The sequence below is a fragment of the Ahaetulla prasina genome, chromosome 4 (assembly GCF_028640845.1).
Source record: "Ahaetulla prasina isolate Xishuangbanna chromosome 4, ASM2864084v1, whole genome shotgun sequence".
Lineage (NCBI taxonomy): Eukaryota > Metazoa > Chordata > Lepidosauria > Squamata > Colubridae > Ahaetulla > Ahaetulla prasina.
In genome coordinates, this window is record NC_080542.1 from 2,048,414 (window position 1) to 2,072,549 (window position 24,136).

At 48.8% G+C, this 24,136-nt stretch overlaps 2 protein-coding genes across 3 annotated transcripts in view; one reads left to right on the forward strand and one right to left on the reverse strand.

Moving 5' to 3' along the window:
- ATP1B2 (ATPase Na+/K+ transporting subunit beta 2) overlaps positions 1 to 24,136 on the reverse strand; it is a 193,345-nt gene that overhangs the window by 126,321 nt on the left and 42,888 nt on the right. The gene's annotated exons all lie outside the window — the stretch shown is intronic.
- Positions 791 to 21,099, forward strand: TP53 (tumor protein p53). 2 transcript variants are annotated; one of them, XM_058181584.1, is made up of 10 exons: positions 791 to 1,093; positions 5,965 to 6,101; positions 6,468 to 6,800; positions 10,521 to 10,707; positions 11,355 to 11,467; positions 14,266 to 14,375; positions 16,166 to 16,287; positions 19,427 to 19,548; positions 19,728 to 19,834; positions 19,970 to 21,099. In XM_058181584.1, the coding sequence occupies exons 2-10, from the start codon at positions 5,991 to 5,993 to the stop codon at positions 20,058 to 20,060; spliced, it is 1,296 nt and encodes a 431-aa protein (XP_058037567.1). In that variant the 5' UTR covers positions 791 to 1,093; positions 5,965 to 5,990; the 3' UTR covers positions 20,061 to 21,099. The 2 variants fall into 2 exon arrangements, with proteins under 2 accessions (XP_058037567.1, XP_058037568.1); XM_058181585.1 differs by having other exon boundaries at positions 5,965 to 6,095.

Here is a 24,136-nt window from a genome sequence, read left to right on the forward strand (position 1 = left end):
AGAGATGGCATTTGCCGGTTCTCTGAACTGCTCAAACTTTCCGCTGCGGGTTCTACAGAACCTGTCGGAACCTGCTGGATTTCCCTCCCCCCTCCTCCCCCCCCCCCGCCTATTTCTCTCCTCCAAGATTCCTTCCAGCTTATGTTATTTCTGGCTCTGCCCCACTTTTTTGCCTCCTGACATTCCCGAGACAAGCTGGGGCAGCTCTGCCCTCCTGCCAAACTTCCTATCAAACTGGGAGAAGCCGGTTCAGACAAGCCACCCCCTCCCCCCTCCCTCCCTCCCTCCCTCTCTCCGGGGGTGCGGAGTGCGCACGCGCAGCCGCGTCCCCGGTTGAGACTGCCTCTCTAAGGCTTGGCCCCATTGAAAGCGAGCGGACTTCAACTCCCAGGATCCTCCAGCGTGGGTTTAGACTAGGGAGGAATCCTGGGAGTTGGAGTCCATACGCCAAGTCCGTTTAATAATCCGAGCCTGGCTCATTTTGTCTCCTCCCTTCCCTTCCCCTCCCCATGCACCCACCCCATCTTCCCCTCCCCTCTATTCGGGGAGCCGCCACCTCCCCCCCCACCCCCGATATTCCCACGCCTCCTCCCGTTGCTTCTTGCACGATAGACTGCTCCTGCGCAGGGAGGCTCGCTTTGCAAAACTCTCGGGGAAAGTTTGCAAAAGGTTCTTCCGTTCAAAAGGGGCGGGGGGGGGAGGGCATTAAAGAAGAAAGAAAGGGGCGCGGCTTTCCTCGGCCCCTCCCTCCGCTCGGGGAATGATGGGAATTGTAGTCCTGCCTTTACAAAGCCTCGACTGAGAAAGTCCGGCCCGGGGAGGGGTGGGTGGCTTTTTCTGCGGCGAAGGGGGCGCAGAAGCGATGGGTTGGAGGTGGGAAGAGATGGCAGGCGGCATTGCCCGGCTAGATGCCCGCGGCAAATATGGCCCCAGACACCTCCTCCTCGCGTGAACGCGCTCCTCGCCGCGGGTTCGAGCATTGGGGAATCCCCACCGCGTGCGGCTGCCTTTCTGCAGCCGGGGGGGGGACCGAGTTCACTTTTCCTTGCCTCCTCCGCCAGGGATCATCGGATCGAGGCCCGGAGCGGAGCCGGTAAGCCCGGGGAGGGGAGGGGGGGGCCTTCGTATCGGGGGGGGGGGAGTGGGGTAGGTGGGGACGGACGCCCGGAGGACGGGCTCGGCTTTTTTTTGCGGCTCCGGCCGCTGACTCAACCCGGCGCTTCCGCTCCGTTCTGGCTGGCTGGCTGGCGAGAGTCGAGAAAGCGAAAGTGGGGGAGCGGCGGAGCGATTAGAACGTTGGGACCCGCCGCGTTCGGCTTTGGAACGCCGCGGTTCCCAACGTTCCACCGATGGAACGTTGGCGGTTTTTGTTTTTTTTCCCACGCTTAAAAACGACCCACCACCACCACCACCATGGATCTAAAGCGGGGAATCCCGCAAAATAATTAATAATAATAATAATAATAATAATTGAAGGACTCAGGGCGGTTCACAGCCTGATAAAAAATACAAAATAATACAATATACGATTAAAATATAATTAAAAAACTTATTAAATTGGCCATGATTAAAATTTAGAATAAAACCCATTAAAAACCCATAAGTTTAAAATCCATCACATCCCGGGGGGGGGGAAGACGTTAATGATGCTCTGTCCAGCTTTCCTGTCCTCCCCCCCCCCTCCCCGGGCAAGATACTTAATCGTTGCTAATAAGACCCCCCCTCCCCCAATAATAGTTTTTCACTTGTTGGAATTGTAGAGGGTTTGAAAAGCGAGGGGGGGGTCAGAATGCAAGGAGGAAGGGGGGTTTAAATTAAGAGGAAGGGGCTGCTGGGAGGATTGCAACGGCTTTCTTTGAGGAAGGGTCTTTTCTCCCCCCCCCCCCCATTTAGATACGGTATTTTAAAACCCGTTCCTGGATTTTGGGAGGGGGAGGCGAGAAACAGATCTTGCAGCGGAAGGCTGGTTTTCAACCGAAGTAGAACCGATGCGAGCCTCCACAGCGCTTGGGCTTAAATCTTCGCGGGGAAAATCGGATTCGGTTGTGTGTGGTTTTTTTTCTCCCACCCCCATCTCCGGAATCATCCTCCGAATGGTACAGTCCGGCCCCCGTTGTCGCCTGCGGTGGGAAGGAACCAAAAGAAATAACCGGAGGGGTGGGAGAGAAATTTGGGGATTGCTTTAAAAAAAAAAAAGAGGGGGGGCTTTACGTGGGTTTCTTTGCACGCACAAATCGAGACACGTGTTTAAGATGAAAACAAAAAAGTTCTGAACGAATCAGGCCCGCTTTAAATCGTTTCCCCTCCCCTCTTTACGCTGTGGTATAGCCTCGCTGGCCGCCTCCTCTTTTTGTTTTTGCTAAAGCCGTTTTGGATTCTTGCAAAATTTGCTAATCGAGCCGGCGCCAGGTTGATGGGTTGTTTCCGGGAGGCTCGGGGTGGGAGGGTGGGCGGAGGAACTAATTGAAAGAAAAATGCTAATTTCAATTACTAATTTAAAAGAAAAAAATTGTTTTGAAAATTTAGCCTGGGGTTTCAAAGCGGTGCATATTCTTCAAGGCTAGAACAATCGGATTTGAGCTTGGTGGTTTTCTAGCACTTATTTATGCAATTTTTATAGATTGCTATTTTGCACTGATGCTGTTACCTAGTTTGGTCGGGCCTCTGGTGGCTCAGGCTGGTAATACAGTCTGTTATTAGCAGCTGCTTGCAATTACTGCAGGTTCAAGTCCCACCAGGCCCAAGGTTTGACTCAGCCTTCCATCCTTTATAAGGTAGGTAAAATGAGGACCCAGATTGTTGGGGGAAATAAATTGACTTTGTATATAATATACAAATGGATGAAGACTATTGCTTGACATAGTGTAAGCCGCCCTGAGTCTTCGGAGAAGGGCGGGATATAAATGCAAATAATAAAATAAATAATAAAACTAGGTAACAGCATCAGTGCAAAAAAGCAATCTATAATAAGTGCATAAATCAATACAACGAGGCCCAAATTGAACAAGGGGTGGCAACTCCAAAGAAAATGTCCAATTTTGGGGGTATTGGAGCAGAATTTGGAAGTTGCAGAGTCTGAAGTCTTTTAAAAACTAAATCCGTCTAAAGCAGTGGTCTTGGCAGCTTTAAGATTTATGGACTTCAACTCCCAGAATTCCCCAGCCAGCAGAATTCTGGGAGTTGAAGTCTAACCTGTCTTTTTCCCAAATCTGGGGAAAAAAAACATTGTTCCAATTAAATCTAAACCCTGACTTTTGTCCAAGTTGTTGTGCAAAACAGCTAAAAAACAAGCAAGGACATGAAACGCACCACGTTAAAAAAATAAAAAAAGGAAAACGGGTGAATTTCATACCAATGGTGTGTACCAGGTATCCAGGTAGGAGGTGTTTAAAAAGACAATAAAATACCTATGTAGGTATGTCATTTTTCCTTTTTTTTTTCTTTTTGTTTTGGAACACCACCTGCAATGCAAACATTTATTCTGGGCGTTTAATGCCAAAACACTTCAATGCATTTTTTCTCCCTTGTTCATTTGGCCCCTAACTTTTAATCTTGAGTCGTTCTCTACTTTATTTGCCGCATGTCTAATCTGGTGCGTTCAACAAACTTTTAAATGGACGTACCCTCATATTCTCCTTTCCTACGTCCAAAGGAAGTGTAAAATTATTTCTTTAATTTTTTTTTTAAGGTTAAAAAATAAAAAAAGGAAAACGGGTGAATTTCATACCAATGGCGTGTACCAGGTATCCAGGTAGGAGGTGTTTAAAAAGACAATAAAATACCTATGTAGGTATGTCATTTTTCCTTTTTTTTTTTCTTTTTGTTTTGGAACACCACCTGCAATGCAAACATTTATTCTGGGCGTTTAATGCCAAAACACTTCAATGCATTTTTCTCCCTTGTTCATTTGGCCCCTAATTTTTAATCTTGAGTCGTTCTCTACTTTATTTGCCGCATGTCTAATCTGGCGCAGACAATTCCTGGTGCGTCCAACAAACTTTTAAATGGACGTACCCTCATATTCTCCTTTCCTGCGTCTAAAGGAAGTGTAAAATTATTTCTTTAATTTTTTTTAAGGTTAAAAAAATATGCAAAGAAATCCTTTCTCTGCTTTTTCAACCCATCGTTTATCATTTGCAATTCCAGTTGAGCCAAAAAAAAAGGAGAAAATATCCGTTTGCTCCATGAGATGTCTGTTAAGTGAGTTTGTTTTTTTTGTTCCGTTCTACGACCTTTCTCGGCTAAAGTTGTCCTCGCTGCCGTTGTTACGCGAGTCAGGCGGTCGTGAAGTGAGTTGAGTTTGCTTGTCGCAAAAGGGGATCACACTGGTCGTAAATATGAGCCACGTTTTGACTGTGCTGCAACGGTCGTAGGTCACTTTTTCTCAGTGTCGTTGGAACGTCGCGTGGTCGCTAAATGAAACTGTTGTAAGTAGAGAATCACCTGTGTTCCCTCTGCTTTCCGGATCTATCAACAAGGATCTCTAGGGACATTATTTTGGTCAATATTTCTGGTTGCATCATACAATCCACCCATCATTTTCCGCAAATCTATCCGTCTATATTTTTGAGCCCAACTACGTTGCTCAAACTTTGATTCGTGGTTACGCCTTAAGGACAAAGGAGACAAATGGAAAAAACTTTGTGGTGGTGGTGGGGAATTCACGAGAGAAAGTGGAGTTTATGCATACTACAATCTAGCTAGCTTAGATTTAGCTTAGGGTTCTGTCTAGTCTAAATAGACCATCATTGCTCATTGCAATTAAGTAGAGCAGTTTTTCCTAAATCCGGTAAGCTAGACTGGGGCCTTTTGAAATATGTTTTTTTATTATACAGATAATCCTCGATTTAAAACAGTTTGTTTAGTGACCGTTCGACGTTAAGACAGCCCTGAGAAAAATGACTTATGACCGTTTTTCACACTTATGGCCACTGGAGCATCCGGTGGTCACATGATGAAAATTCAAAAGCTTGATGCCAGACTGGTCATGTCTTCAATATTTATATGGCAGCTGGCATGGATTTATGACGGTTGCAGTATCCTGCGGGGGCGGGGGTCACGTGATCCCCTTTTGCGACCTTTTGATACGCCAGATTCAGTTAACAACCGTGTTGCTAAATTAAGAACTGCAGCGAGTCACTTAATAGAGGTAGCAAGAACGGTTGTAAAGTGGAGCAAAAGTCACTTAACAATGGAGATTTGGGGGTCCACTGTGGTCGTATGTCGAGGACTATCCGAGGTAGGCCTCGACAGTTTGTTTAGTGACCGCAACAGCACTGAAAAAAGTGACTTAGGACCATGTTTCACACTTATGACCGTTGCTGCATCCCCCCCACCCCCGTGGTCACACGATTAAAATTCGGACCCTTGGCAACCGACTCATATTTACGATGGTTTTAGTGTCCCGGGGTCATGTGATCCCGTTTTGTGACGGTCTGCCCCGAGCAAAGTCAAAAGGGAAGCCGGATTCACTTAAACGACCGCGTTACTGAGTTAACAACTGCAGTGATTCACTTAACAACGCTGGCGAGAAAGATTGTAAAAATGGGGCAAAACTCACTTAAGGGTCTCAGTAACATGAAACCAGGGCTCCGTTGTGGTTATAAGTTGAGGACTATCTGTATGATGGGAGTTTTTTAAAGAAAAAAAATTGCTAAGCCACTCGGTTAACATTATGAATCAGGCAGCTTTACGACTTGGTTTTTATACACAATAAAAATCAATAAATAAATCGACCTCCAAAGCCGTCTTCGTGGCAGCTCCCAGAATTCTTTGGGCTCCCTTCCGCCATGTTGAACAGCAGGGAATCCTGGGGCTTGTAGTACACACACACACACACACACACACACACACACACGGAAGGAAATTACAGTCCTGTTGCTCATACAAAGAGGTTCCGTTTTTGGATTTTTGGATCCGTTTTCCGTTTGCTTCCATCTTTTCTTTCTTTCTTTCCTGCCTCAGTTTCCCCGTGGGAAAGAGAAACAAACATGGACCAAGTCGCGGAGGAAGACGTCGACCCATCGCTGAGCCCACCCCTCAGCCAAGGGACCTTCCAGGAGATGTGGACCTCCCAAATAGTCGAGCCGTTTTGGGTGAATGTGAGAATTATCTTCAGCCATTCGGGTGGACTTTCAATTCCCAGAATTCCCCAGCCAGCACAGCTGGCTGGGGAATTCTGGGAGTTGAAGTCCATCCCAAAGTTGGAAGAACACAGATTTATCATAATCAATTTGTTTGCCTGCATTGATGCCAAACGCTACCTTGTCAACTAGGATAGCAGGTGGCTTGTGGAGGAAACCCTGAATGTATATTATTGACTTAAGCCACGATTCGTGGCTTCTCGGGCGTCGAAACGCCCAGAATGGGTTTGGTTTGTCAAATCAGGAAACCATAGATGTAAATTTCATTTTTGTGGGCTCTTCGCGGGCCATTCCATAACATTATAATATATTTGCACGTTTTAGGAATCGAAGATGATGGCCTCCACCCAACAAGCCAACATCCCCTTCCCCGCGGAAGGGAACAGCTCCATGGATCAAACCAACTTTGGCTTGTTGGCTCCGACGGCCGCTTCTCCATTGCCCCCTCTCGCCGAAGGCTATCCAGTGGGAGAAGATCTCAGCCTCATCCAGGATTTGGACGAATTTTTGGGGGACCCCCAGTTCCTGCTCCATCCCTCCAAAGATTATGGGACTGGGGAGAGCTGCGTCTTCCCCCCCACCGAAGACTATCCTGGCCAGTTCGGCTTCAATCTGGAGTTTGAGCAGTCGGGCACCGCTAAGTCGGTCACTTATACCGTACGCAGTGGGACCGGGGAGATCGCCTGTTGTAGGAGTTAAATTGTGGGCAGGGGTCTTCCCCCACCCCCCAGGGACATTGGGGAGGGCAGTTAGGTCAAAAAAGTCAAAATGGCCACCACCTTGCGTCCATCCTTTCCCTTTCTGGACGCATGAGGTCAACCTAACCTAGATTGTTTGTTTCTTGCCGGCAATCTCTGTTTGCCATTGATCCTGGTTTGTTAAAAAGCGCACAGGGATGGGCAGGTGAGGGTCAACCTAACCTAGATTCTGCGTTCCCTGCCGGCAATCTCTGTTTGCCATCGAACCTGGTTTGTTAAAAGCTCACAGGGTGGACGGGTGAGGTCAACCTAACCAAGATTCTTGGTTTCCTGCCAACAATCTCTTGTTTGCCACTGATCCTGGTTTGTTAAAAGCTCAGGGTGGGCGGGTGAGGTCAACCTAACCAAGATTCTTGGTTTCCTGCCAACAATCTCTTGTTTGCCGCTGATCCTGGTTTGTTAAAAAGCTCACAGGGTGGACGGGTGAGGTCAACCTAACCAAGATTCTTGGTTTCCTGCCAACAATCTCTTGTTTGGCACTGATCCTGGTTTGTTAAAAAAAGCGCACAGGGTGTGGGCTATTTAGAGCCAGGTTTTCTCGCTTCTGCCAAAGATTGTGAGGTTTGGAAGTGCCTCACTTCTTCTGAAGTGGGGTTCTGAGTGCGAAATATGTGCACTGTGAACCAGTGTTGTCCCCCAATGTAGGTCAGGATAGAGGTGGCTGGCACATACGGGTAGTCCTTGACTTACGACCGTTTGCTTAGCGGCCGTCTTATCGCAGGCCCAAGATTCATATTTGCGGCCTTGGCTCGGAGTTCCGATCACCACTCCCCTCCTGCAATTCAGCCCCTGTGCTTTGCCCCACAATCTCACAACTGCAACTTACAACATTTTTGTCAAAAACTACTAATTTCCACTTTGCCCGCAAAATGCCCCATGACGAGCAATGGGTTTGCTTAAGGACCGTGGCGTTTGCTTAACGACGGCCGCTAAAGAGGTCGAACGGTCGATCACATGATGAGCTGCTTATCGACCGCCTCGGCTAATGACCGTCGGGCTCAAAGACGGTCGTAAGTCAAGGACAACCTGTAGTTTATGGGTAACCTGCAAGTTAGATACCCAATTATTTGAAAAATACTCAGAAGGAGGGAAGTGGCTGATGGGTTTTCCAGAAATTAAAGAGGTCTCAGCTTTACAGGTGGTCCTCGACTTACTTGGCTCACTTAGTGACCAAAGTTACGACGACACTGGGGAAAAAAACTGACTTAGGACCGTTTTTCACACTTGCGACCGTTGATCACGTGATCAAAATTGGGACGCTTGGCAGCCCACTCGTACTTATGACGGCCGCAGTTTTCCTGGGGGTGGGGATGCGTGTCACACGATCCCCTTTGGCGACCTCCCGACAAGCCAAAGTCTATGGGGGATGTCGGATTCACTTAATAACCGTGTGGCTGACGGAACCACGGCGGTGATTCACTTAACGACCGGGGAGAAAAGGCGTAAAACAAGGCAAAACCCAACCGTGGTCTCGTTTTAGCGGCAGAAATTGTGGCTGTAAGTCGAGGCCGTGGGGTGATGATGGTGACCCCCAACAAGGGCTGGCTCCCATTTTTTTGGCCCACCCCACCTATGACCCTCTCCTCCGCCCCCCACCCCCCACCTCCCAGAAAAGTTTTAACCCCCCCCCCCAAAAAAAATTATGGGGGATGGGCTTGATCGTAGGTTAGAAGCTCCTTGCTTTTCAGACCCCCCCCCCACCACACCCATAAATCTTAATTTTTTTAAAAAAAATTTGATTTTGCTTTAGGGAGGTTCAAACTTGGCTCCTTTAAGACTTGTGGACTTCAACTCCCAGAGTTCCTCAGCCAGCCTTAAAGGAGCCAAGTTTGCTTTAGGGTAGTCAACCCTTTCCTGCTCCTGGGGCCACCCCTAGGAGACCTCCCCCCTTCCATGAACAAAGATAGTCCTCGACTTACAGCGGTTCACTTAGTGACCGTCCAAAGTGACAACAGCACCGGAAAACCCGTGACTTACGACTGTTTTCCACGCTTACCGACCGCTGCAGCATTACCCGCGGTTATGTGATCCAAATTGGCAACCGACTCATAGTTACGACGGCCGCTGCGTGCACGGGGTGTGTGTGTTTGTGTGTCAGGGGATCCCCTTTGGCGATCGTCTGATTCACTCAACAACCAGGTGACTGACTTAACGGCTGACATGATTCGCTTAACGATGGCGGCCAGGACTCGACCAAAATCTCACTTGACAAGGGAAATGTTGGACTCTATTGTGGTCGTAAACCGAGGACTTTCTGTATACCATTCATTGGATTTTAGCCTCATTGGGACCCCCAGAATGTGCGTGAGACCCTCCCTCCTGGTCCTTGGGTGCATTTCTCACCCCCACTGGTGAGAACCTAGGAGGAGACCTTCTCATTTCCCCCCTCCCCAATTTATTTGCACCCCATAAGATGCCCCCCTCCCCCCGAACCCTAATTTTTAACTCACCACTTAGCTGGTGACCACTTAGCTGGGACTTCAGCGCATCGATTCGCTTCTTCGGCCGTCCGGTCACTTTCTCAATTCTTGGAGGGGGATTAACACCCCCCTCCCTTTTCCGTTTTCGGCCTGCCCACCCAATGGCTGGGCTTTGAAGAAGGGCAAGGGGGTCCCGACAGAGACCACCCCCCCTTCCTTCCGCCTTGCGCAGAACCCCGCCCGCCCGCAACATGCCTGGACATGTTTCCTGGGTTGAGTTTTGGCAAAGGACGGTTCCAGATTCCTCGAGGGGGCGGGACTGGGGGGGCGTAAAGACCCCCAGCCCATTTTTCAGCATGTGGCGAGAGACCCCCTCCCCACACCTCAAATTCCTTTTTCTCTTGCAATGAAGGCAGAAGGAGCCAAATGTCCAGCGTTGAGTTTTGGGTAAATTTGGGTAAGGGGCTTGCTTGAAATGGGGAGGGGGGGGCGATGCAAATCTTACTGCCCACCAATAAACGGTTGCAATGCAATGCAGGTGGGGGGGACACGAGTGTGTTTTTATTGCGGGAGGGTTTTTTGAAAAAAACTCACAATGACAACCTACAACTTCTTGGAAGGAGTCTATAAATTCAGTAAATACGGTTTTAATAAATACAGCCAATGAAGTCCTCGACTTACGGCCACCGTTGAGCCCCAAATCTCTGTTGCTAAGTGAGACAGTTGTTAAGCGACTTTCATCCCGTTTTGCGACCTTTCTGGCTGCCGTTGTTAAGCGAATCACCAGCATTTTGAAGTTAGTAAGATTATCGTTAAATGAATCTGGGCTCCCCCATGGACTTTGCTTGTCAGAAGGCCGTAAAAGGGGGGTCGCGTGACCTTGGGACACAGCAACGGTCGTAACTGTGAGTCAATCGCCATGCGTAGATTTGAACACTCGCTAGACAAACAGTCATAATTCGAGGACTAGCTATAACACAAATTTTTTTCAGCGCCGTTACAGCTTCGAGCGGTCACTAAATGGGATGGTTGTAAGTCAGGGACGGCCCGTTTTGATTCGTTCTGGGAATTTTTTTAAAAAAAATTTTTTTTTAACTGCATGGGGCTGGACTAGAAGACCTCCAAGGTCCCGTCCAGCTCCTTCTTTGGCTCTTTTCTCGCCTTCTCGGATCCTGATTTTTTTTTTTTCTCGCCCGCAGTTTTCGCCGCTCCTGAAGAAGCTTTTTTGCCAAATGGGCAAAACTTGCAAAGTTTTGGTGAAGTTGACCGGGATCCCCCCGCTCGGCTCGATGATCCGGGCCATGGCCGTTTACAAGAGATCCGAACACATGGCCGAAGTGGTCCGGCGCTGCCCCCACCACGAACGCCACCTGGAGCACAACGATGGTCAGAAGGGGGATTGGGGGGGAAAGGGGAGGGGTCTTCTGGAACACGGGTGGCAGGCCGGGGGGGGGGGGAGGTGTGGGGAGGCTGTGATGCAGCAGGCCCTAAATACGGGGAGGGGACTTCCAGAACACGGGAATGCAGAAGGCTTGAAATCTGGGGAGGGGTCTTCTGGGACGTGGGAGGGTCATGGGGAGGCTGTGATGCAGGAGGCTTGAAAACTGGGGAGGGGTCTTCAGGCACACGGGGGAGGGGTCGTGGGTACGCTGTGTTGCAGGGGGCTTGAAATATGGGGAGGGGTCTTCTGGGACTGGGGGGAGTGTCATGGGAAAGCTGTGATACAAAGGGCTTGAAATCTGGGGAGGGGTCTTTTAGGACTCGGGGCAGGGGTCGTGAGCAGACTGTATTGCAGAGGGTTTGAAACCTGGCGATGCTTCAGGGATCGTAAGCGTGAAACAACGACCCTAAGTCATTTTTTTCTTCAGTGCCGTCGTCACTTCGAACGGTCGCTAAGCGAAGGGCCAATTATAATTGGGGCAGGGGGGGAAACTCCGGCCTCTAAAGTGAAGCTTCGGCGGTTGCAATGGCCATAAACTCAAAAAACGCCCCTTCTTTTTTTTTTCTGCACCCCGATTTTTGACTTGGCACAGGGGTGACCCCCGCCGATCATCTCATCCGGGTGGAAGGAAACCCCCAGACCCGTTACACAACAAACCCGGCTACCAACCGGCACAGCGTCTTGGTTCCTTACCAGAAGCCTCAGGTGAATATTTTTCGGGGGGGGGGGGCTGGGTCGGGGATGGGGGGAAGGATGAAGAGCAGAAGTGGTCTTCAGCCGGTTCGTACCGGTTCAGGCGAACCGGTAGTGGTTGACCTGTGGGTACGAAGGGCTTGTACAAAGTTTTACAAGCCAGCGGTGAAATCCACTCCACCTTCGCTACCGATTCGGGAACGGGAGCCCGCGTCTCTTCTGCGCATGTGCAGAACCTTTTGCGTATGCACAGAGGGTAAAAAAAGGGACGTAATGACGTCACGGCGGGTGGACGGAACCTCCTACCGATTCGGCGAGCCGGATATAACCGGGCGGATTTTACCGCTGGTACAAGAAGCCCTTGGTGTCACAGCCTGCCCCAATCCCCCTCCCCTTCCCCCTTCCCCCGTGTCCCTGAACCCTAACCCTAAACTCCTGATTTAGTGCAATCTAAAAAATGCAAATAATTTTTCTGCGGACCACCAAACTTTTCTCCATGGTCCACCGACCACCGCTGTTCTAGGACACGGGAGGGTCACGGGCAGACTGTGTTGCAGAGGGCTTGAAATCTGGGGAGGGGTCTTATGGGACACAGGGGAGGGGGACGTGGGGAGGCTGTGTTGCACACCGCTAGGCGCAATCTCGTCCTATATCACTGTGTTTTTGATGCCGCATGTATGTATCCGCATGCGCAAATTGCAGTGTTGTTTGATGTCGCATGCATGTGCAGACGGCACTCGTGAACGAATTGCTGTTTCTGCTGCCCTCTTCCTAGTAGCCTTTCCAACGCTCCGATGGAGGATTTCCTCTGCTTCTCTTAGGGTATGAACCCCGGCTTTCTCAGGGCAGGGGTACCCGGCCGAGGGTCTGTATTCTAGAAATACCGGAAGGGGTTCCCAGGCCCCCCCCCATAGTCTGACATTAGGTCTTTTCAGGTAGACTGCCCCTGAATAGGGAAGCTCTATTGCTCGTCGCCAGGGCAGACGGTTATAGAAGGAGCTGCACGTCCTGGAAATTGGTTTTAAAAGGGAAGAACCGGCTACTCCCAAGACCCTCCCCAACCCTGCACCAGCCGTCTCTTGGTTCTCGGGTTTTGTTTTGTTTTTTGCGTTGTTTTAAAAATTAAAAAATTAAATATGCAAATGTTTTCATTTGTATATTTAATTTTTTCCCCCCACTATTTTTCTCCTTTTTTTTTTTTACATCATGTTAAAAAATATTTTCATTTTTTTCATGTTTACATTTTTTTTCTCTCCGTTTTTCTCCTTTTAACGATCACTTAAGTTGCCTTATCAGGGGGAATAGAATGAATAAATGAAATTAAATTAAATAATAAAAATAAAATAAAATTATAAAATAAAATAATAAAAATAATAAAAATAAAATAATAAAAATAAAATAAAATAATAATAATAATAATAATAATAATAATAATAATAATAATAATAATAATAATAATAATAATAATAATAATAATAATAATATTTTAATTTGTATACCGCCCTTCTCCCGAAGGACTCAGGGCGGTGCACAGCCAGAATAAAATACAAAGAAAACAGTATATATAATATTAAGAACAACCCCTTAAAAAACTTATTCGATTGGCCAAAAATTTTAAAATACAGTAACACCCTATAAAAATTTACAAAAATTTAAAACCCATAAAAGCAGATTAAAAATTTTAAAATCAAGCCATAATATAATATAATAAAATAGAGCCAGTTGCAGCATCTGAGTCTGCTCAAATGTTGTAATTGTGGGGTGCAGAATTGCATATTTTGGGGGGGGGCTTGTACCCCGTTTGCTGCTTCCTTGTCATCTGTGGGGAGCCCGGTCGTAGCTTTCTAGGATGCCAAAAATGAGATTGTTAGGAATAAATTGAAATTTGGCTAAAACGTTTGGGATGGCTGGTTCTTGTGGCGGGCAGTTCCGTTGGAACCTGCCCTTTTTTTGCCGCCTGTGAAGTTCTCCATCCTCTCCCTGCCCCTTTTAATGAGTTTCTTCCCAGCTTCCCCCCAGTCCTTGAGAGCCGCCTGAGGTTCGTTGAAACCTCGGATAAACATAATCCTTCAATTTATGACTGTCCATGGAGCCTCACCAACACGGTCGTAAGTGATGACAGTTGTAAAGAGGGTCACCCACACGACCGACTTGATTTTATGACCTTTTCAGCAGCGGTCGTTAAGCGAACACTGTGGTTGTTAAATGAATTGTGCACCCATTGTACCAAGAAGTAAATCATCTTTTAACAACCCCATAATCCCTTGCGGGGTGGAGTTGAACTGAATGGAACTGAGCTTTTTACTGGCCGGATGCCTTTCCTGTTGCCAGTGCGGAGTTTTGTTCGGCAGATATAACCATAATAATAATAACAACAGAGTTGGAAGGGACCTTGGAGGCCTTCTAGTCCAACCCCTAGGAAACCCTACACCATCTCAGACAGATGGTTAGCCAACATTTTCTTAATTATATTCTTTTATAATTTTAATATAATATAATTTTAATTATATTATTATATTAATATATAATTAAAGATATTAATTGTATTCTCATCGGGCCCAGAGAGAGAAATAGCTGCCTCTACCTAGGATCGAACTCACAGCCTCCTGACTGTGAGACCAGAGCTCCACTTTTAAGCACCGTTGCTAATGCTCAAAATGTGGTCACTTGACCAGCAGGGGAGGCAGCTGTTGAAACTTGGGAACTGGGTTGCGAGTACCCCGTGGAGATCTGTCGGAACTTCGAATGGTCACTAAGCGAGGACCGGCTGCATTTGTGCAAATTTTTTTCTCTCTCTCCGTGCCCTGCAGGTGGGGATGGCGTTTACCATCATCTTGTACAATTACATGTGCAACAGTTCGTGTATGGGTGGCATGAACCGGCGCCCAATACTGACCATTCTGACGTTGGAGACAGCGCAGTGAGTGTCCTTCAAGGAATTCATGTTTAGAACTCAGAACCTGCCCGTTGGAACAACGGACGGGATGAAATTTGGCGCCATTTCGTACAGAAGTAGCTATCCTTGGTTTTGTTGACCTACATTCCGGGCCCGAGCGGTTGGCCACCAAATCGTAGAATTCAAGTTTTGGAGGGGACCTGAGAGATCATCTAGTCCAACCCCCACCCCGTGCAGGGCAGGAATTCCCAGATTTTGTAAAGGTGACTCCGATCTAATTTCAGGAGGCTTTTTTTTGTGTGTGTATGTGTGTGACGGTCGTTCAGAGAACACTGCGGTCGTTAAGCAAACCCCCTAGGGGGCATTTTATTTATTTTATTTTGCTGGAAACATGAAGGAAATATCAGCTTCCAGAAAACAACGCTATAAATTATAGTCAGGTGATTGCAAGAGGTCGCAAAACGACCCTAAAATGCAGATGTTGGAACTACGTATCCAGGTCGTAAGTCCATTTTTTGGGATCCTTCGTAACTTTGGACAGTTGTTAAAGAGACCATTCCTAAGTCAAGGACTTGCTGAACATGAGAAGCTCAGTCGTTGTTGAAGGCGTAGTGAGGAAATATCTCGAAAAGGATCATGGGTTGTGTGGTATGTACTAGAATTTGAACCCAGTGCTTGTTCTGGAGGCTGTTTTATACAACAGTATAATATGGGTAAAACCATCAAAAACGCAATTATGCCTTTAAATTAATGCATTATCAACCAGGTTTATATTCCATCACGAACCCATGGCAGTAATAGGGCCTCATGACTCCACAGGTGAGCTAGAATATTTCTCTCCGTGCCCTGCAGGTGGGGATGGCGTTTACCATCATCTTGTACAATTACATGTGCAACAGTTCGTGTATGGGTGGCATGAACCGGCGCCCAATACTGACCATTTTGACGTTGGAGACAGCGCAGTGAGTGTCCTTCAAGGAATTCGTGTTTAGAACTCAGAACCTGCCCGTTGGAACAACGGACGGGATGAAATTTGGCGCCATTTCGTACAGAAGTAGCTATCCTTGGTTTTGTTGACCTACATTCCGGGCCCAAGCGGTTGGCCACCAAATCGTAGAATTCAAGTTTTGGAGGGGACCTGAGAGATCATCTAGTCCAACCCCCACCCCGTGCAGGGCAGGAATTCCCAGATTTTGTAAAGGTGACTCCGATCTAATTTCAGGAGGCTTTTTTGTGTATGTGTGTGTGTGACGGTCGTTCAGAGAACACTGCGGTCGTTAAGTGAACCCCCCAGGGGGCATTTTATTTATTTTATTTTGCTGGAAACATGAAGGAAATATCAGCTTCCAGAAAACAACACTGTAAATTGTAGTGATTGCAAACGACCCTATAATGCAGATGTTGAAACTACGTATCCAGGTCGTAAGTCCAATTTTTTGGGATCCTTCGTAACTTTGGACAGTTGTTAAAGAGACCATTCCTAAGTCAAGGACTTGCCGAACATGAGAAGCTCAGTCGTCGTTGAAGGCATTGGGGGATTCTAGTAAGGAAATATCTCGGAAAGGATCATGGGCTGTGTGGTATGTACTAGAATTTGAACCCAGTGCTTGTTCTGGAGGCTGTTTTATACAACAGTATAATATGGGTAAAACCATCAAAAACGCAATTATGCCTTTAAATTAATGCATTATCAACCAGGTTTATATTCCATCACGAACCCATGGCAGTAATAGGGCCTGCGACTCCACAGGTGAGCTAGAATATTTCTCTCGGTCCTCCAAAAATTTCTAAGGACACTTCTTCTTTCCTCATAGGGGTGAGGTCCTGGGACGCCAATGTTTTGAGGTTCGGGTTTGCGCCTGCCCCGGACGAGACCGACGATCAGAGGAGCTCACCTTCCAGCAGAAAGCAAGATCATTGGAACCTACGAAAAAGGGTAAATTGGAAGGATGGAGGAGGAGGAATGGCAGGATGTGCGGGCGGAGTCAAAGGATGGATTGGCCTAGAATCCTTACGTAGCCACAAGTGAACGAAGTCCTACATCCCTTCGATTTCGTGGACTCTTATTGAACTCTTAGCAGGTGCCAGCTCTTCATTGAGAAGGTTCCCGCACAGAGGCTTTCAGCAATTTATTTATTTATTTATTTATTTGTTCATACTTTTATACCGCCCTATCTCCCTAGGGACTCAGGGCGGTTTACAGCCAGATAAAAACATAAATATATACAGAATAAAACATTGATTTAAAAAACTTATTCAATAGGCCAAATGTTTAAAATAGAAATATAAACAATAAAACCCCATTTAAAACCAAATATAAAATTTAAAAGTCCTAGTCCAGTCCTGCGCAAATAAATAGATGTGTCTTAAGCTCGCGGCGGAAGGTTCGAAGGTCAGGAAGTTGGCGAAGTCCTGGGGGAAGCTCGTTCCAGAGGGTGGGAGCCCCCACAGAAAAGGCCCTTCCCCTGGGTGTCGCCAGACGGCACTGCCTGGCCGACGGCACCCTGAGGAGTCCCTCCCTGTGAGAACGCACGGATCGGTGAGAGGCAATCAGTGGTAGCAGACGGTCCCGTAAGTAGCCCGTCCCTAAGCCATGGAGCGCTTTGAAGATAGTTACCAAAACCTTGAAGCGCACCCGGAAGGCCACAGGCAGCCAGTGCAGTCTGCACAGGAGAGGTGTTACGTGGGAGCCACGAGGGGCTCCCTCTATCACCCGCGCAGCTGCATTCTGAACTACCTGGAGTCTCCGGGTGCTCCTCAAGGGGAGCCCCATGTAGAGAGCATTGCAGTAATCCAGACGAGACGTCACGAGAGCATGAGTGACCGTGCATAGGGCATCCCGGTCTAGAAAGGGGCGCAACTGGCGAACCAGGCGGACCTGGTGAAAGGCTCTCCTGGAGATGGCCGTCAAATGGTCTTCAAAGGACAGCCGTCCATCCAGGAGGACGCCCAAGTTGCGCACCCTCTCCATCGGGGCCAATGACTCGCCCCCAACAGTCAGCCGCGGCTGCAGCTGACTGTACCGGGATACTGGCATCCACAGCCACTACGTCTTGGAGGGGTTGAGCTTGAGCCTGTTTCTCCCCATCCAGACCCGTACGGCTTCCAGACACTGGGACAGCACTTCGACAGCTTCGTTGGGGTGGTCCGGGGTGGAAAAGTACAGCTGGGTGTCATCAGCGTACAGCTGGTACCTCACACCGAAACCACTGATGACCTCACCCAGTGGCTTCATATAGATGTTGAACAAGAGGGGCGAGAGAATCGACCCCTGAGGCACCCCACAAGTGAGGAGCCTCAGAGCCGATCTCCGCCCCCCCGTCAACACCGTCTGCGTCCAGTCAGAGAGGTAGGAGGAGAACCACCGATAAACGGTGCCTCCCACCCCCAATCCCTCCAACCGGTGCAGCAGGATACCATGGTCGATGGTATTGAACGCCGCTGAGAGGTCTAATAGGACCAAGGCAGAGGAATAACCCCTATCCCTGGCCCTCCAGAGATCATCCACCAACGCGACCAAAGCCGTCTCAGTGCTGTATCCGGGCCAAAAGCCGGACTGGAACGGGTCTAGATAGACTGTTTCCTCCAGGTACTGGGGTAGTTGACGTGCCACCACACTCTCTACAACCTTCGCCGCGAAGCGAAGGTTGGAGACCGGACAATAATTACCTAAAACAGCTGGGTCCAGGGAAGGCTTCTTGAGGAGAGGCCTCACCACCGCCTCTTTCAAGGCGGCCGGAAAGACCCCCTCCAACAAAGAAGCATTCGTAATCCCCTGGAGCCAGCCTCGTGTCACCTCCTGTGTGGCCAGCACCAACCAGGAGGGACACGGGTCCAGTAAACATGTGATGACGTTCAACCTACCCAGCAACCTGTCCATGTCCTCGGGAGCCACAGGATCAAACTCATCCCAAACAGTCTCAACAAGACAGCTCTCCGACATCCCACCCGGATCTACCCAATTTTGGTCCAGACTGTCCCGAAGCTGAACGATTTTATCGCATAGATAACCACTAAACTCCTCGGCACGTCCCTGCAACGGGTCATCCCGCTCCCCCTGTTGAAGGAGAGAGCGGGTCACCCGAAACAGGGCGGCCGGGCGGTTATCTAAAGGAGTTTAGTTAGAAGATTCCCGTGCAGAAACTTTTAGCAATAAAGCAGTTTAGTTAGAAGATTCCCGTGCAGAAACTTTTAGCAATAAAGCAGTTTAGTTAGAAGATTCCTGTGCATGGGCTTTCAGCAATAAAGCAGTTTAGTTAGAAGATTCCTGTGCAGAGGCTTTCAGCAATAAAGGAGTTTAGTTAGAAGATTCCTGTGCATGGGCTTTCAGCAATAAAGCAGCTTAGTTAGAAGATTCCCGTGCGGAAACTTTTAGCAATAAAGCAGTTTAGTTAGAAGATTCCTGTGCATCGACTTTCAGCAATAAAGTAGTTTAGTTGGAAGATTCCTGCACATGGGCTTCCAGCAATAAAGTAGTTGACAGCATTCCAGAAAACCCCCTCCTGCAGAAAAGCCTCCGAAGCAAACATCTTCCAAAGCTGATGGTAGTTTAATTAGAAGATTCCTGCACATCGACTTTCAGCAATAAAGTAGTTTAGTTGGAAGATTCTTGTGCGGAGGCTTTCAGGAATAAAGCAGTTTAGTTGGAAGATTCCCACACAGAGGCTTTCAGGAATAAAGCAATTTAGCTGTGAAGATTCTCCAAATATTTTGAGGCTGGGGGATGATCCAAAGAAATAAGTACGTTGGATCACGGGACAGAATCTCTTTCTGCACACCACAGTTAATCTGCGGAACTCCCCGCCACAGGATACTGCAAGGGTGCCCTGCTTTTATTTATTAAATTTATAAATACATTTTATGTCTTAAATTTTGTGTATCGCATTTATATAACGCTCATTATCCCCAAGTTGTTTGCGCATGAGAACGAGAGGGGAGGTGGAAGAGGAAATTGTGAAGAGCCGACCACGGCTTTGGGAACTTCCTCGTGGTCTCCTTTCCTTGCCCAAAAATGGGCAGGGACTTCAGTGGGTTTTTTTTTTCCCCTCCTCATCCTTTGCCTCTCGCTTCTCCAGCTCCTTCGCAAGGCCAGCGTCCTTGCGGCCCCAGCAGGAGACCGGTGCAAATCCCGCCGGAGGAAGACGAAACTGAATGTGAATCGGGGTGCGCATCCGAGCCCCAAGTTTATACGCTCGTTGTGAGTAGCGCGTTGGGCCTCCCTTGGCGGTTTGGGGAGAGGATTGAGGGGGTGACCACCGGGCCCTTTTTCGGGAGGTGGACGTTCCAGCTTTGGAGCAACTAAAGGACTCATGGCGGGTCACAGGAGCAGCGCGAACCCCGAGCCGCCATCTTGAGAGGCGTCCATTTTGTTCGCAGACTCGCAACCGCAGGCATTACAACATCGTAAAGGAAATTTTAGAAGGCTTGGAGTGCAAAGAAGCTCAGCAGCGGGAGAACACCGAGGGCTGCAAATCCGGGAAAAGGTAAGCGACGGACCCAACCCCACCACCCCGACTACGTGAAATCTCACTGGGCGAATCCCGTCTTTGCGGCTTGGCTCGCTAACTCGATCTCTCTCTTTTTTGTTTTGTTGTTTTGTTTTTTCCCTCTTTCCCCAGCCTCCTGAAGAGCCGGAAGCGAGGAGCCAAGTTGACTTCCTCCCATCAGAAGAAAGTCCGGGTGAAGGACGAGACCCTCGACTCCAATTAGCGGGGTGTCTCTTACCCCACCCCCCGAACCCCTTTTTTTTTTAACCTTGTTTATGATTTGTTCTTTCTTCCCCCGCCATCTTCCCTTCTCTGTTTTGACTTCCGAGGTTGCTCCCCCTGGGTTTTTGGGGTCCCCGTCAAACCCCACCCCCGAAATAGCTGCCAATAGCTGCTCCCCAATCTTAGCTGGGGATCCCCTCCTGGCTCCCAGCCTTCCTCCTCCTTTTCCAGAGTTGTTTTTTTGGGGGGGGGTCTCCACCTTCCCTTTCTTCAACAAGGGCATGGAAGAGAGTTTTTTTGGGGGGGATCCCCATATTGCAGGGGCCCCCCCACCTCAAAAGAGGTGGTCAGTTTGCCTCAGTTCTCCATTCTCTTCCCCCCCCCCCAAAAATTGGTTTTTTTAAATCCCTCCCCTCGCAACACGGGTGTCAAAATGGCCCCCTCCTCCAGATTTCCCACCCCCTCCCCAAATGGGGTGTCTGTGTCATTTCTTAAAAGTTCAATTTCGGAGAGCCGGGTGGTCATGGCTGGTTCCTCACCCGTCTCCCTAAACCAGGGGTCTCCGACCTTGGTCACTTTAAGACTTGTGGACTTCAACTCCCAGAATTCCTCAGCCAGCTTTGCTGGCTGAGGAATTCTGGGAGTTGAAGTCCACAAGTCTTAAAGTGGCCAAAGTTGGAGACCCCTGCCCTAAACGGTCCTCCCTCTTCCTTTCTCCCACCAGCAAAGGGTTTGTCTAAATTAGTTTTGGGGGTTTTTTTTGGAAGCTTGGCGAGGATTTGAATGTAGGACTTCAACTCCCAGAATTCCACAGCTAGCATTTTTTTGAAGAAGGGGAATTCTGGGAGTTGGAAGTCTACAATTGCTGGCAGGGGGAATTCTGGGAGTTGTAGTCCTGGGCCTTGCCAAGGTTTTGCAAAAAAAAAAAAACCCACCCCACTGGCTGAGCTTTCTGGTTTAATCGTTTTTAACAGCTATATTACTTTCTCCATCGATACAGTATTAATTTCTTTGTAGATTAGATTTCCTATTTCCATTTTTTTAAAAAAAAAAAATGCTTGCTACATTCCCATTTTTTTATACTGGATTTTATCGCCTCGTTTTGTCACCCAGCTTTTTGTACGGAATAAAATCGTGTTTTTTTTCCCTCAAAAGGTGGACAGAAGCGGTCATTGGGTCCAGGTTTTAATTCTAAACCAGGGTAGGGGGGCGAAAAATGGAATTGTCCAGCGATCTCTGGTTGGGCCGGAGACATCGTCTCTGTTTTACAAAAATTCCCTAAATTCTGTCTGTTCAACCTTGTCCCCCACCCCGCCCCCACCCCGCCCCTCTCCTTCTAGGATCTTTGGGGTGGGGAAAAAGGGGGGGCTTTGGTGATCGCTCAGCTTGGGTGGTTTTCTTGTAGACGTTTCATGACCCAACTAGGGAACGTCATCAGTGGTAAAAGAGAGAGGGAATTTGCTCTGTTTATATATGAAACACATTTGCGAGAAAACAACTCAGATCTAAGAACAGTCCCATAGTCCTTCATGTTCTTCCTCCTCCCACTCCTCTTCCTCCTTCTCCCCCTCCTCTTCTTCCTCCTCTTCCTCCTCCTCTTCATGTCTCCCCTTCCTCTTCCCCTCCTCCCTCTACTCTTCTCCTTCCCATTCCTCCCCCTCTTCCCTCTCTTCTCCTCCTCCCTCTCTTCTTCCCCCATCTTCCTCCTCCACTTCCTAACTCTTCTCCTCCTTCTCCTCTTCCCCTCCTCTATCTCCTAACTCTCTTCTCTCCTCCTCCTCCTCTCTTCTTCCCAAATCTTCCTCCTCCACTTCCTCCTCCTTCTCCTCCTCCTCCTCCTCCTCTTCTTCCCCATCTTCCTCCTCCACTTCCTCTCTCTCCTCCTCCTCTTCTCCTCTTCCCTCCTCCTCCTCTCTTCTTCCCAAATCTTCCTCCTCCACTTCCTAACTCTCTTCTCCTCCTCTTCTCCTCTTCCTCCTCCTCCTCTCTTCTTCCCAAATCTTCCTCCTCCACTTCCTAACTCTCTTCTCCTCCTCCTCTTCTCCTCTTCCTCCTCCTCCTCTCTTCTTCCCAAATCTTCCTCCTCCACTTCCTAACTCTCTCCTCCTCCTCTTCCCCTCCTCCTCCCTCTCTTCTTCCCCCATCTTCCTCCTTCACTTCCTAACTCTCTTCTTCTCCTTCTCCTTCTCCTCCTCCTCCTCCTCTACTTCCTAACTCTCTTCTCCTCCTCCTCTTCCTCCTCCTCTCTTAACTCTCTCTCCTCCTCCTCCTCCCTCTCCTCCTCTCTTCTTCCCCATCTTCCTCCTCCACTTCCTCCTTCTCCTCCTCCTCCTCCTCCTCCTCCTCTTCTTCCCCATCTTCCTCCTCCACTTCCTAACTCTCCTCTTCCCCTCCTCTTAACTCTCTTCTCTCCTCCTCCTCTTCCCCTCCTCCTCCCTCTCTTCTTCCCCCCCATCTTCCTCCTCCACTTCCTAACTCCCTTCTCCCCCTCCCCTCCTCCTCCCTCTCTTCTTCCCCCCATCTTCCTCCTCCACTTCCTAAATTCTCTTCTCCTCTTCCCGTTCCGCATCTTAAATCACACTGGCTGAGGAATTCTGGGAGTTGAAGTCCAGACATCTTAAAGCATGGCCGGCTGGGGAATTCTGGGCGTTGAAGTCCACCTATATTAAATCACAGTGGACTGGGGAATTCTGGGAGTTGAAGTCCGCCCCTCTTAAAGCATCCTAGCTGTGGGATTCTGGGAGTTGAAGTCCACCCATCTTAAAGCATGCTGTGCTGGGGCATTCTGGGAGTTGAAGTCCTCCAGGCTTAAAGTTGCCAAGGTTGGAGACCCCCTGCCTTAAAAGCATGGCTGGCTGGGGAATTCTGGGAGTTGAAGTCCGTATCTCTTAATAAAAACCCTGGGAAATGAACTAACATGTCCCCCCCCCGCCCTTCCCAGTCTATGAAGGGGAGTTTCCAGGCCCCCATCAGCCAGGTGCAGACCCAAAAAAAGGCCAAAATTTTTGGCTAAGAGCCTGTCCACGCTCGGCTGTCTTCCTTGCTGTGGGTCTTTACCTGTTGTATTCCCACCTGTCACCAGAAGAGGGCAGTAAAGCCAAATATCTGCGAGTCTGAAAAGGGGGTGAGGGATGCCAGCCCCTCCCCCTCCCTTGCCAACAAAATGGGGAGGGGGGGCCTGCTCCCCCCTGTTCCCCCAAAGAGAAGGGCTGAGCCACGTCTTGCCGATTCAAGCGGTTGGCGGAAAGCCGACGCACCCAGCCAAGCTGTGCTCCCTGCAGAAGGCGAACACAGCCACTTGTGGGTCTAGGGGGGGCCGTGTCTTCTCTTCCTCCCCCACCCCTTCTGCCCCACTGCCAACTTTCTCCAGCGAAGGGGCCAAGAGCATCCCGGAACCAGCCTCTCCTCCCTGGTGGCCTTGAGAGGAGGGAGCCAACGGGATTTTTCAAGGACCGCTGGGTGGCATTTCAGGAGGCCTGGGGCCCATCCAACAGCCTTTGGCCAGGCCACAGTTTTGGGTGGGGGGGGACTGATTTGAGCCCGGAGAGCAGAGAACTTAGAAGAACAGGGTTGGAAGGGGAGCCTAGAGGTCTTTTAGTCCAACCCAGCAGGAGAGCCCTTGCCGTTCTGGATAAATGGCTGCCTAATCTTTGCTTGAAAACCTAAAGATGACGATAGATAGATGATATTGCATATATAGGCAGGCAAGCAGGAAAGAAAAGAGAGAGAGAGAAGTAGAGGAAGGGAGGGAGAAAGAAAAAAAAGAGAAAATGAAAGAGAAAAAGAAAAAGTATTCTAAAATTAGAGGGGCTGGAAATGGACCCTAGAGATCTTCTAGTCCAGCCCCCTGCTACAACAAAAGACTTATGTACAATTCTGGACAACTAGCTGTCCAGTATCTTCTTGAAAACCTAAAGACAGACAGACAGACATGGAAGGAAGAAGAGAAAGGAAGAAAAAAAGAATGGAGGGACGGAGGGAAGGATGGCAGGAAAAGGAAGGAAAGATTGGTTTACGCCAATTGCCTGATCTTCGGACCTTTCGCCGTGAGCTGAAAATGCATTTATTTATTCAAGC

Excerpts from the sequence above, each read along its gene's own strand:
- TP53 (XM_058181584.1), top strand. The coding sequence starts at position 5,991 with ATGGACCAAGTCGCGGAGGAAGACGTCGACCCATCGCTGAGCCCACCC. Across the intron at positions 11,468-14,265 it reads TTCCTTACCAGAAGCCTCAG|GTGGGGATGGCGTTTACCAT; the intron begins GTGAATATTTTT and ends CGTGCCCTGCAG. Across the intron at positions 16,288-19,426 it reads ATTGGAACCTACGAAAAAGG|CTCCTTCGCAAGGCCAGCGT; the intron begins GTAAATTGGAAG and ends TCGCTTCTCCAG.